This window comes from Tenebrio molitor, chromosome 6 (genome assembly GCF_963966145.1).
Source record: "Tenebrio molitor chromosome 6, icTenMoli1.1, whole genome shotgun sequence".
In the NCBI taxonomy this organism is placed as follows: domain Eukaryota; kingdom Metazoa; phylum Arthropoda; class Insecta; order Coleoptera; family Tenebrionidae; genus Tenebrio; species Tenebrio molitor.
This window is the reverse complement of record NC_091051.1, coordinates 9,087,656-9,101,395: the sequence shown is the minus strand read 5'-3', so window position 1 is coordinate 9,101,395 and position 13,740 is coordinate 9,087,656. Positions and strand designations below refer to the sequence as shown.

General features: G+C 31.8%; 2 protein-coding genes across 2 annotated transcripts; both read left to right on the top strand.

Annotated features, from left to right (window-relative positions):
* Window positions 1-65: 65 nt before the first annotated feature.
* Window positions 66-2,146, top strand: NO66 (Bifunctional lysine-specific demethylase and histidyl-hydroxylase NO66). The gene is made up of 3 exons (XM_069051671.1): window positions 66-856; window positions 908-1,420; window positions 1,765-2,146. The coding sequence occupies exons 1-3, from the start codon at window positions 66-68 to the stop codon at window positions 2,081-2,083; spliced, it is 1,623 nt and encodes a 540-aa protein (XP_068907772.1). The 3' UTR covers window positions 2,084-2,146.
* Window positions 2,147-7,761: 5,615 nt separating this feature from the next.
* LOC138133474 (uncharacterized) lies at window positions 7,762-8,633 on the top strand. The gene is made up of 4 exons (XM_069051410.1): window positions 7,762-7,903; window positions 7,961-8,146; window positions 8,203-8,319; window positions 8,372-8,633. The coding sequence occupies exons 1-4, from the start codon at window positions 7,849-7,851 to the stop codon at window positions 8,527-8,529; spliced, it is 516 nt and encodes a 171-aa protein (XP_068907511.1). The 5' UTR covers window positions 7,762-7,848; the 3' UTR covers window positions 8,530-8,633.
* Window positions 8,634-13,740: the final 5,107 nt, after the last annotated feature.

The following is a 13,740-nucleotide window of genomic DNA, read 5'->3' as shown; positions in this document are numbered from 1 at the left end:
AAAGTAGAATAATAAAAATAATTTCACTTCGATTGAAGATTTGTAATAAACTTATTACATAAACAATGTCCAAAGATTTTCATGACAGGGTTAAACCAATTTCTGCATTTTTAATGTACAAAAAGACAACAAATAAACAAATTATTAAGAAAAAGAAACTAAGGCCGAAAAAAGAAACTGCCTTGAAATCAATAAAGAAAGAAAAACGTGTTAAAGTATTAAAACCAAATAAGCAAAATTTACAAAAATCAATAGTTGAAGAACCTGTTTCTCCTGAGGAAATAGTGGCTGATTACTCTGTTGATGCAAATAATATTGAAGAATCTGATGGTTTAGTAAAGCTGAGTGTGGGTGACGACCCAATACAAGATGCAGTCAAATTATATAAATGGTTGATCTCACCGCTTCTGCCAGAATCTTTTTTTAAAACATATTGGGAAGAAAAACCAGTCCACATAAAACGATCAAACAGAAATTATTATAGTCACATATTAAATTCATCTGCATTAGATAAGATGTTTAGAAATCATAACTTATATTATACAAAAAATGTGGATGTGGTGTCATATGAAAATGGTGTAAAGGAAGTACACAATCAAGAAGGACGAGCTACACCATCTGCTTTATGGGATTATTATGCTAATGGGTGCAGTATTCGCATATTGAATCCCCAGACTTATAACCACAAGGTTCATTTGCTGTTGGCAACACTTCAAGAATATTTTGGCACGATGGTTGGTTCAAATGTTTATTTGACACCACCAGGAAGTCAAGGATTTGCTCCACATTATGATGATATTGAAGCTTTTGTTATACAACTAGAAGGGCGCAAACACTGGAAGTTGTACCAGCCAAAGTACAAATCCTAGTTTTCTGTTTTATTCATATTTTAGTTGTTTTATTTTAGAGAGAAAGATGTCTTAGCAAGATATTCAAGCCCCAATTTGCGTCGTAAAAATATTGGTGAACCATTTATGGAATTAACTCTAGAAGCAGGTGAAGTATTGTATTTCCCAAGGGGGACAATACATGAAGGTTGTACAGATGAGAATTCTCATTCTTTACACATCACAGTCTCAGTGTATCAGAGAACAGCATATGCTGATTTACTTGAGAATCTTTTACCAGCTGCATTAAAGAAAGCTGCTGAAAATAATGTTGAATATAGGAAGGGGTTGCCTCTTCATTATTTAAAAAAATTTGGAGTTACTACCAGTTCTAGAGGCAGAAATTTAGTCACAAGAAAGGTTCAGGATTTGATTTGTTCATTAGTGAACTATATGGACATTGATATTGCAGCAGATCTGTTAGGTAGAAAATTTATGTATGATTCCATGCCACCTATCTTGTCAAAGAGTGAAATGGGGCGTACCTCAAAAGAAGATGGGCCATATTTGGATAAGGGTAAAGTTGTTAACAGGTAAAAACATTGATACCTAATTTTTTTAATTATTCAGTGTTAATATCACAAATTAAATTTTGCAGTTTGTGATTTTAATTTATTCCATTTAAATGCTATAGTATAGAAATGAAAAAGACAATTTTTGTTATATAGTTTTATTATGTAATCGTCTAAATTAACATGACATGAAATAATGACAACATCCAAAAAACATTTTTAATAGAAATTTCCATAAAATTAAAATAATGTTGTCTGGTAGTTTTTCTGTAGAGTATTTTTTGTTGATGGTTACACCATACACTATTTTCAAGTAAATGGGACAGACGGAATATTGTTCGCTGATATCGCATTTATTTTTGTAGAGTGGAAATTAACCCGGATACTAGAATACGTTTACTCCGCTATTACTGTATTCGTGTGGTAAATGAATCATATGCAATGCCCAAATTGTATTACAACACAGAAAATGCCTCAGTTTATCATGGAGAAGAAGAACAGTGGCTAGAATTAGATCCATGCATGATCCCTACAATTTCCATGCTTCAAAATACGTATCCATGTTACATAGAAGTGGAGAAGTTGCCGATGGAAGATGAATCTGTAAAAATGCAGCTTATTGCAGATTTGTGGGAGCGCGGATTATTAGTTTCTGAAGAGCCTTTAGAATCAATAGATGATTAAGGTCTTTTTTTGTAATGTGAAAACTAACATACATATAATAATGAATAAATATTCGTAGGCTTTCGTATTTTTCATATTGATAAAATCATCTATTATATTATTTTATACAAATAAGTGTGTAACCAGGTCCGCACAGAGTAGTCGCAACCCCTTGTACAAAAATTGAATTTGCTGCATTGTGTCGTGGTCCTTTCAAGATGAGCCGGAAGCTCATTCTTTCAAAAATATTTTTTTTGGAGGTAGGGCCATGTTCAAATTATTTTTTGCACCATCTTTGTACATATAAAGTTTTATTGTAGTCTTTCTGTCTTGTTACATAAGTTTTTTTCACGATTAAACACAGTTGATCGGGAAAAAAGTACCGTGCAACAATAATTATTTAGATCAAAGAAGCCTTTGAAATTTCGACGAACTTTCAGATGCTCTGAATGCATGGAAATATTTTTGGTTGCATATACCTGTTTCAATTTAATTTTGGAATTTTTTGCCGAAATTCGGACAAATAGGCAATAACACTGTATGTTCATTCTCCGTTATTGAAAACACCATTACGATTCAATGATGATTCTGAAGTAAAAATCATTTTCGCGTTAAAATTCGATTAATAGTGACGTTTATTAGCTGAGTTAGCAAAGATACGAAAAATCTGACACTGTCAAAATCGTAGCTGCCCCTTATCTAAAGTAATTGTTGATCGCACGATAGGGTATCTATCACGGGACTAAAGTGCTTTTTTGTCTTTAGTGTAATTATTGCACTCGTGCAGTAAGCGTGCTTTCGAGATGAAAAGATACACTTTAATAACTTGTCATGCTATTTATTGCCAAATAATTTAGATTATAATATATCGTGGTTATAATAATAATTAAAGTCAGTGTAAAATTTAATAATTCATCATTAAAATTTGTAACGTTCAGCTTTTTGCGTGCTCACCCGTTGTAATTAATTGCGTTTTTTTTTAGATTTATCTCTTCTCTGTGCTCAATAATTTTTATTAACAAAATTAAATTGAAGAGTTTATGAGCTGCTGAAAGTTAAAATCAAATATGTATAAATATAATATGTATACACATCCGTTGATAACGAAGCACGAAAAAAAATTACTCGATGAAAATACTCGAACGTTAAACAATAAAAACTGTTAATATTAGAAGAGTGGTCGTTTTGTCTTCAAAAAACTGTAAAGTTTTTGTCGCACAAAAACATTTTCATTCACTCTTTCGTTTCAATTGATGATCATCCCATGAGCGGACTTGTCAAATTAAGGATTAGAATAATGTAGAAAATATTATTCGATTAAGGCCCGGTTTATTCACCTTCTAATAACTTTATTTGAACGGTAATTACCATGGATCCACCAATAGCAGATTCTAAATCATAGCAACTACTAGCCAGATAAATTTACTTGAAGGTGAATAAACCGGGCCTTAAAAAAATTAAGAATATGTAAAAAAAAACAGGGTGATTTACGAGTAATAATGAGCTTAACGAAATTTGTGATGCAACCAACATTACATTTGCACTGATTATGTGGATTTAAAAAAAAGTTTATTTTATAAAACGTACTATCGCGGCCATCCAAAAGTGAACTTTTTTTTTTATAGTTTGATATTTACTTTAAATCATAGGCGTCCTGAAATGTCAAAGTTTGACACTAGCTTTAAAAAATGTATTGAAACTATTTTTTTTAAATGCCACATCTCTCCGATGCAGACCGCTAGGGCTATTGCAAAGCTAGAAGAAAATTGGTCGTTGGCTGCTTTGGCGAGAGAATAACATTGCAGTAAGACTTGCATCTTCAATATAAAGAGGGGTTGGCAAGAAAACAGGCTTGAGAGGCCAATGCGAATAGGTGTTGGAAAGGTTTCTTTACTAAAGTTTACTTTCACTTTAATAATGTATTAATTACTTCTGAGTCTCATTTTTATTATTACAACTTTTTATTATTAAAATAGTAACGCCTGCTGCACGAACGCCAATGAATACAGCCTGATTTAATCTAACGAAAAATACGGAAATTCTCGCAAGCTATCGTTCACTTTTGGATGGCCGCGATTGTACGTGCTTTTAATTTGTTTTGTCACATGAGGGACCGAATTCTTCCTTGTATTTGTTGTATGATGTTTTGGAACAATTTTAACACCTTTTAAAAATTAGTAATTTCAGAAAGAATCCCCAAGGATTTTTCAAAGGAAGCCATTAGGCCGGTATCATATCAACTCAGACCGAAAGCCTAGGAAAAATTATTTTTTCTATAATTGATTCAAAAAATTGAAATTCACGCATAGTTATCTTGTGCCTGAAGTGGGTCATTTTCTGACGTGTATTTTTTTTTGCATTGTTAGTAAGATAGAAACCATACAAAACAGTATGTGAAATGCAATTTCACGCATACGACTTTCTGTTTTTCATTTCACGCACTGTTTTTTATTAGTTACCTAGCAACATGGTCACTGCATTGAAACTTCAGAGTTCCTTCAAAAATTTGAATTTTTAATTTCAATTTTTTGAATCAATTATAGAAAAAATATTGTTTATATTTCGTGCGCGAAGATGTTTCAAAGGCTTATACTGCCTCGACCTTCGTCTCGGCGTAAAAGACCTTTTCATGCACAAAAAACACTCTCTTCGCGCACTTAATATAAAAATAACTATTCTTCTTTTTTTACTTTTTTAAATAAAAGATTGTTCTAATTTTTTTTACATATTAATTGATGAAATATATTTCTGCCGTTTTGTGATTCAAATAAACGGACCATTTCCTGTGCAGTGTAGTTTTCTTTATTAACTGCAAAATGGAAATAAATAATTAAGAATTGAGAAAAGTACAGAAAGCGTAGAAGAAAGTAACATGAGCCATTTTTTAATACAACTTTTACAGATTACTGTAAGCAGTAACCGGTTGCAACTTTTGCGAGGGACGTAGCGCCACCAGTCGGTGAGATTATATTATTATCTGATCCTTTCGATTGCTTTAACGAATGAATCTTGAAAGCTTTAGGAAAAGGTGGAAAACAAGAACTGGACAATAATTTTCATTTTCTATTAACCTTGGTTTATATTTGTTAAAGGTTGATTCTTAATTAACAACCGACGTTTGTGAATCTTTGGGTAAATATTCACTAATTGAGTTGATTCAATACAAGATAATGATGCTCAGAGCTACAGATCATTATAAGACAGATTGGCAAATAAGAGAAATATAAATTTACAAACGCATGCAGCGTAAATATATTTTTTTTAAAGAAATATTCATCCTTCTCCTAATTGCGTAGGTGTGTTCCAATGTGTTCTACTTTTTATGTGATATTTTAAAACTTTTCTGTTTTAATAATAACGTCGCCGTCGTGAAGAATGCACTGCATTATTGGGAAACACTAGTTTAATGTAATAAGTGGATTCCTAATAAGCAAACTGTTCGACGATCACCTCAAACCATATATTATGATGATCCTAAATTTTGATTGATTTATAAATACGTCTGTTCATATGAAAAATTCAGCTATGTATTATGTTTAGTCAAGACGAACAACCCCATAATTTATGAAAGTCATTCAGGTATCATCTATTCACAGCGACAGAATAGTGACAGTCACTGTAAAGTTCACTGAATTTAAATCCTTTTAAATCTAGCGGAAATTACATTGTTCCGACTTCCGAGTAATATAGTTAAGTAATTTTAATTATTAATTATACAACGTGTCTCAGAAATAAGTACATTAATTTTAACTGGTAATAGCACTCGTTAATTGAAACAATATACATTTTTAGATACATTTTTTTCCTAAATCTTAAAGTTATCCAGTTAAAATTATTGAAAGATTTGGCACAAATTTCGTCTGTGAGGATTATTTGCTTCGCCGATGCTGATAAGCGAAGAAGAAAAAACAAATGCAAGAAAACTTTCACTTGTTTTTTGCTAACTTACGCACAGCCGCTAACTGCTGCGCCCGTTTCTGTGACCTATAATGATAAGGGTGGAAGAGAAAAAAGAGAATCATATGGTAGATATTAAATGAAAATTTCTACATATGTATGTACAGTCGCGAGCAATAAATTTTGGTCGTCAAGGTCATTCTTTGACACAATTGAAAATGCTCCATTGTAAAACAGTCGTAAATATCATAACCTATCATCATGTTGTATGACATTAATTGTAATTTTTTTCTCAATTTTTTGACACTTTGTTGACGTGGGCATAATCAGGCAGGGAAATATTTTAAATTTGTGACAATCTAACCAAATTTTGAAATGACATTGACGACCAAAATTTATTGCTCGCGACAGTACCTCTGTTATTGCGAATTGTTGTGGCAGCATTTTCCACCCGTTCTCTTAAAACTTCAATTGTATCAATTGGGATCGAATATACCAAGTCTTTTATGTACCTACAAGAAGAAGTCTCACGGACATTTTCTGGACTCGAGGAGCACTCCCGCACGCTTCACCATACACTGCACAATGTCTATGTATTCACTATTCGAAAATAAACTCGCGATTTTCACAAAATTTTAGCTTAAATCACAGAAGCAACACGTAAACACCTGCTTTTTGGAGTCGAATAAAACTAACTAAATATGTAATCCTCTCTACCTCGGCCGCAGAGCGAAAAAACTTTATTCGAAAAACACAATGTTTTCCTCTGATTTTACAAAACTATTATATAACGGTCTCTGTCATTGAGTCAAATAACTAGAAAATAGAGAACTTGTACATTTATGGGGGGTAAAATACTGAAATGAAAATTATATTTCGAAAAAATGGTACCTACATAACAATTGTATTGTTCTTGACGAGATCTGTCACTGGTTAAAATTAATGTACTCATTTCTGAGACACTTGTTAAGTGAATTTAATCTCGATTTTTTGTCACAGGATTCAGTTGCGTTATTGGAAATATGCATGTTTGTTTGTTTTAATATTTTGTGTCAGAATTTGAAAACAGTGTGTTTTTTTCGATAAATGGCACAATTATTTGGTAATAAAATAATTGCCGACCCCGTTTACGACAATTCTAAGCCAATTTGTCGATTAAAAGTTTTATTTATTTTCTCTCAAGATTACAACAAACAAAACAAATCTTCTGTTGTGCCACTTCATTATTATGTATCTCTCACAACAAAATAAAATGTTCTTCTTTTCATACATTAATCCACGAAATATAATTATACATTCGGAAGCAAGGCGACAACGTATTTTGCTTGGTTTACTATTTAAAAAACACATTTATAAAAGATAAGTCACGCTGTAGGTGTTTGCATTGAATTGGTATTTGATAAAACTCCATTTAGGCAAATTTTTTCCACTAGTAAACAGAATATTTAAAAACTTTGTACCCACGGATTTTGTAAGAAACTGAATATTTTTAAATACATGAAAGATATGGAGGAAAATCTCTTTTCAACATTTTATTTTCACATGCTCGCTTGTATTATTAAAACAGAAATCCCGAGTAATAAGAAGTGAAATTAACTTGTACAACACCCACATCTGTAATAAGCGGTGCATTATACGATGTGGACGTTTCGTTTTTAATTTCAAAACGCTAACACCTGGAGATTTTATTCTTGACTAACTTAATAGTCCAATTTGTAAAAGATTTTTATTTAAAGGTGAATAGAGAGTTGTCAGTACTACTGCGTCACCAGTTAATCAAATGTTATCTATTTCCTTCGATCATTATCAATTTCCTTGATAGCTAACAATTTTAAAATTGTTTATCTAATCAGACATATTTTCGGTTGTGACAGTCACAGACGTGCACCATGAGGGTTCTTTTAAATTTAGTAGTTGCTTTCTCCTTCTTCTTTTTAGTGATTTGTAAGTACAAAGAGTAATTAAACCAGAACGTGTACTAAATCTAGATATTTGTAATAGCTCAAAGTACTGACAGCTCAGCGACCAACGACACAGTCTTGGATCCAAAATGGTCGTATTGTTTTGAATTCACATGGTTTGGTCCTCAGTACGAAAAAGGAAACATGTATAATGGTACCTGTGCGGATTACCTAGACTCATCAAGAGCCACAAACGTCCCGTGTAGTGCTCCCGTAGTAATATCAGGTGAGTACCTAAGTAATTACAGGAACTGTAACATTAGTCATCATTCTGAAACACAGAGGACGGTACTCCGCCTGATATTGATTGGATGTTCGAAAATAAGAGGCCCAATGTGTTGTGCAGAAGAACCGAAAACCAAGTTTGTGCAACTTACACTTACAAATACGCTGGCGTAGGTGAGATCTTCGAAGTCGTTTCAAATCAAAACATTTACAAAACCTTCCGCAGTAAATAACGCAACTTATATGTGCACAAAAGTGCAAGAAGTGGGATCAGGAGCAATTACCTCAGGATGTTACACTCAATCCGTGGAAGGTTACGATATCGACTTGTGTGTGTGCAAGTCTGATTATGGTTTGTCTCTACCCTGCAACGGTAAATTCTGAAGAGATTTTCATCTGCAACACTATCATCATTGTCTGTGGTTATTTATTTGTATTATATTAAGTATTTCTATGCTTGAATCTTTTGAGTAAATTGATTTGTTTTATTTATGTTCCATTTATGAGATCTTTAAAGGTTCTACTTGTGCAGTCATGCGAACGGAAAATGTGTAAAAGCCGGCTTATAAACCCAATCAGTCGTGTGAGTAGTTCCCTTTAGAAATCATGCTTTTTGATATTCCATGATAAGCGTGGAAGCTCTTTACCCGAGGGAGTACGGCCACCCCCTTAAAACCGCGGTTGCGAATACAAACCGTAGTAGAGGCCACAGAAATACTGCTCTTTTATTTTGCAAAATACGCCCGCGAGACTCAAGTTTTAATGGACGAAGAACGACTATGAATAACAAAATAAGATAATATAATTTTCTCTTTTTACAGCTTTGATACATTCGCCGAACAACTTTTCGATGTATACATTTGTACATATTTTTTGTCAATATCCGTATAGACTTAATGCTGCTTTCTTTTAATAACTCCATATCCCTAGAATATTTACTACTTCGCCATTAAGTACAAGTTGCGTTTAATTAATTTTTAAAATCTGCGTCTCTGTCGTTCAATGTTAAGGTTAAGGTTTAAGGCTAAGAAAATTTTTATCAATATTTCAGTGTATTATTGTCATTTACACCAAAAAAACTTCCAATATTAATGTTCAAACTCTACTTTTTAACATATGTTGCAGATGTAGTTGCATCGGTTACCTTGCATTACCAATTAATACAAAATTCCCTAGAATTTGAAGATTTAATTTTTTTATTTAAAAATTAAAACAAGGGTGCAAATTCTAAAAAATAACACAAACAACTCGTTTTATAAGGGCATTGGCGCACTCGTCCCATACAAAACTCCCCTACGGGTTGTCTTTAATATACTATTGTGGACCTTTCAGTAACTGTCAAATCCTAGGGAGTAATTTTTTGTTGACAAATCTATAGTAATAAGCTCAGCTTTATATAGGGTATCTATAAATGATTGTCTGGTCCAGCTTGCTAGGAAAACTTGTCAAATTTTAAATGTGCCGCTTTATATCTAGGATAAATTAGGTAAATTGTGAAGTCAAATTTTAAGATTAGGTTGTTGGGTAAATCCTAGCCTCACAAATTTTGTTTAGCTCTAAAACCCGACGTATTTGCAATTTGTATTGAAAAATACAGATTTTTGGTTGTTCATTAACTGTGATAAAAGTAATATAAGGAACGAAAACTGTATTGAAAAGCGCGAATAAAACGCCGTTAATGTTAGAAGTGACATATAACATTCAAATTGCGCATTTGTTTCAAAAAAGCGGCACAATAATATTTTTTTCCAAAGCTGGCTTGACCTGACAAACATTTCTAGATACCTTGTACTTTGTCATTGACAAAATGTAAATTAGACTTTAGTTATTAGTTTGATTTCTGTTACTTTATAATCGGTAAATACCAATTTAGTTTATTTTAATGACAGCGGTAGTAAAAATATTTCTGTCGCGTATGGTAAGTCCTTTAGAATTATTTTAATAAGTCAATTTACGCTTCAATAGACCTATAACACTTTTATATGTAAGCTGTGATAAATGACGAATAAGAAATTATATTACCTAATATGTTTTGTCGTATTTGTCATGACACAGAATACAAAGAAATAAAATAGAAAGGACGACAAATGATTTTCATAATTGTTGGAAAAATAAATGTCTTGATTATGAAGTGCTAATTGATTTTGTTGTCAAAAGGTAAAAAAAGGTAAAGGTGAAAAAAGTTTAAGTGAAAATTATTAGTTGAGATAAAACACGTATTTGTGGTAGTTAATTAAATTCAAGAATAGTCCCAGCTGGTGTTCCCACAAGACGTATTCTTGCACTTTCCACATATTCCAAAGTTTCTTCAGATCTTAATTCTTACTGTTATTTCAGAATTGAAACAGACTGCAGATGTCATTTAAATAGTGGAATTGCAGGCAGCTGACGTAATAAACTTGTAAAAACATTCACAATCATGGAAACTGTGAATATCTGTGTACGCTGCCTGATAAAAAGAACCAAGTGTCTTGCATTGTTGTATTACGAGATTTGGTCTTCTACAAAATTTATTCTAAAAGCGAATAAAGCTTGATTTTTTTTCCAAAAGATTTTCTTTTAGATTCTAGAACAAAGAGACTAGGATCAGGTGAAATAAGTGGGTGCAGAGAATTGCATAAAAATCCCCAATTTTTTAATTAATACTTGCATTACCAATACCATCGTTTACTCCAAACCCTCATTAGAAAAAGCATCGGAATGGATTTTTCTAGCACTCTAAAGGAAAAAACGGTCTTTAGTCTTTAGTGATAATTAAATCAATGTTGCCAACATGTGTTTTTGCAGATTTTTTTTTTGGTTCTTAGAGTATACAAGCAACGTCAAGTTGGTATACAATTCGCATTTCACGCGCTGTTTAATTATTTCAAATTAAAATTTTGTGCTGTAGCAAGTACAACTGGATGAAGCCTTAAATTAATAATGAATTGCTGCGTGTTTTAGATTGCATAAAATTTTAATTTGTCAACTTCGGAAACAATAAGTCATTAAAAATTAAATCGCTTTGAAAAGCGACTGAAAATTGTATCCATGGTAATTATCGAAATGTAGAAGCTTTAATACTAATAATTAGATCAAAGAAAATTCGAATAACTTATTAACAATAATAATGAATAAAGCATAAACGCAAACATTTAACTTGAGTCATTATTTTTTCAATAGTCTCGAATGTGCTTGTTATACTTGTTATCTTTTTAAAAGTGAAATCTAATCTGATTTATTATTTACAGAGAAATATGACGATAACATATTTTTGCAGCTGATAATATCAATGTAAAAGATAAAATGTACGTTTTAAAATAGTAATGAAACTTCATATTATCAAATAATATGCTAGCAGTAAGAGTTTTTATGGCAGAGGATGGGGTATTTAAGCCATAAAATATTAAGAGGTAAAATGCTGAATTTACTATTAAATTTCCTGCTGTAAATAGATTATTGACAGATAAAGTAAAATATAATACAAGGTTTATATTTATTTTTATTTATGTATAAATGTTTATGTTGAATAAACATATTTGCTGCAAATTTTTAGAATTCAGTTTAAAAGGTGATGTCTGGTTAAAGTTGTTTGAATATGACTGAAAACTCAATCCGTTTTTAAAGAAATCACTCTTTAATGAACATTTATGTATTATTGTTATTACAAAATAAAATAAAATAATGGACCGTACATAACAGGTGTTCAATTGAAAAGTTCATCGAGTTGGCTTTGACTTTATTTTTAAAAAGACAACAACATTGTAAATTAAGTTGTTTAGACAAAGATAGCGACAAAGCCAATTTGATGAAATTTTCAATTGAACACCTGTTATGTGGTGGCTGTTTAAAGATAATCTTGTACTGTGATGTTTTCGAGTTTTCTGACAACAGTACAAGAACGATTCGAGAGGTATAGTTAAATTTTCTGTTTTTATATTTGTTTTGGCATTCGCCCAATTTAAAGTGAAATAAGTTGAAAACTGCTTGTTAGAGATGTACAGTGAGTGCAAAACTGCTTGCAGCATCTGTACATAACTAAATTTGAATTTACCAAAAAATGTATTATTAAAAATTGGTACCAAGTGTAACAACCTAAAAGAGAAAAAAGTCACACATGTCCATTCTCCGTACAAATAATACAAAGTGTCTATAAAAGAACGTATGCATATCAAAAGTCTTGTGGAATTATGCGGCTCTACAGTTTTATTATGAAGAACTAGGTCGAGCCGTTAAAGCCGTCAAATCAGATGTCAAAAGTCAAATGTCAAATTATTAATTCTTAGCGTCAGTTGTGAGTTGAATTCTTAGATGTTTTGCTTGTGATTTCCAGTTTTGTACCTATATTCTAATTAATACTTTTCATCTTACAACAGTCTATGAAAAGCCTGTCATTAATGGACTTACATAACCTGTTTTTCTATGTGGTACCACAATATGCTACAGAACGGCAAAAATCAAATACAGGTTCTCCCAGAGTTGCGAAAAAGCTCCATAACTTGTTTGTTATTAAAGATATCAACTTTTTCTTTTTTCTAGATGATAGCTACGCTTTTTTTTACCAGAAATCCGAATTGCAGGGGTCCCTTCGAAAATTCGTACCTTCCAAATAGTTGCACATAAATTAAAATAATTGACACTGTTTAATTTCTGAATGTTTGCCGCATCTGCTAAGTGTTTACTCAATAACGTGCTTAGTCGCATATGCCTACTGCGATTTTTTATATATAACAAACTAAAAATGTCAAAAACTCATTTTTTTCAAATGGCACCTAGTATTTATTATTACACTGGTCGAAAGCTTTTTTGACAAGCTTTCCAACGGTATAGAGTTTGTATAGTCCAATGTGAAAATCTAGGGTGCTATCTTAAAATCACTAAAAATCACTAAAATAATTAAATGTTTCATTGTTAAACACTGTTTTGTTGGTAGATTCATCTTTATGGAGTGACCATATTGTGTGATTATCTTTTGTTAGGCTTACTAGATTTTTGTATTGTCTTTTTAACGGAAAAATTGCACAAAATTTATCGATTTTAGGATAGCACCCTAGATTTTCAGATTCGACTATACAAACCTTATAAGGTACCTGATCCAAATAAGGCCCACCTAATTTTTGTTTTCAAATATCGGTTAGTAAAAACAAATAAGAAATTTGGATGCGGGTTGTAAATGAAAGTTTATTTTTTTCCTAACATAATAGCATAAACATATATATAAAAAAAAAAATAACAAAGAAGTTATTCCTTTTTCAAAAAAACATTGTTTGTGGGCTTTATTGCGTACGAGGTGCTTAATAAGGCCCACCCATTAAATTTTCGATAAAAGTTAATAAAATATCATTTTCCTCTAGAATAAATACTTAAATAAAAACAACTTTCACTTGCATGAACCACACAAATAATCCAAATGATTATCTTTTATTAGGCCTATACAAGATTCGTGGTACCAAACGGAACAATTCTTGCACATACGCATACTTATCATTTCACAGGTGTCACATCAGGGACGATACCAACTTCCCTTATTTGATTTTCTGTCAAAATAATAATTCAAGAATAAAGCCCACTACGGTGTTAATAAGGCCCACTCCTTTGCAGGGCCTTATTAAAACC

What these genes read in the sequence shown, in the direction of transcription:
- NO66 (XM_069051671.1), top strand. Translation starts at nt 66, where the DNA reads ATGTCCAAAGATTTTCATGACAGGGTTAAACCAATTTCTGCATTTTTA. An exon ending in TGGAAGTTGTACCAGCCAAA is followed by an intron (nt 857 to 907) that starts GTACAAATCCTA and finishes GTTTTATTTTAG; the next exon opens with AGAGAAAGATGTCTTAGCAA. An exon ending in AAGGGTAAAGTTGTTAACAG is followed by an intron (nt 1,421 to 1,764) that starts GTAAAAACATTG and finishes TTATTTTTGTAG; the next exon opens with AGTGGAAATTAACCCGGATA.
- LOC138133474 (XM_069051410.1), top strand. Translation starts at nt 7,849, where the DNA reads ATGAGGGTTCTTTTAAATTTAGTAGTTGCTTTCTCCTTCTTCTTTTTA. An exon ending in CTTCTTCTTTTTAGTGATTT is followed by an intron (nt 7,904 to 7,960) that starts GTAAGTACAAAG and finishes TATTTGTAATAG; the next exon opens with CTCAAAGTACTGACAGCTCA. An exon ending in TTACAAATACGCTGGCGTAG is followed by an intron (nt 8,320 to 8,371) that starts GTGAGATCTTCG and finishes AACCTTCCGCAG; the next exon opens with TAAATAACGCAACTTATATG.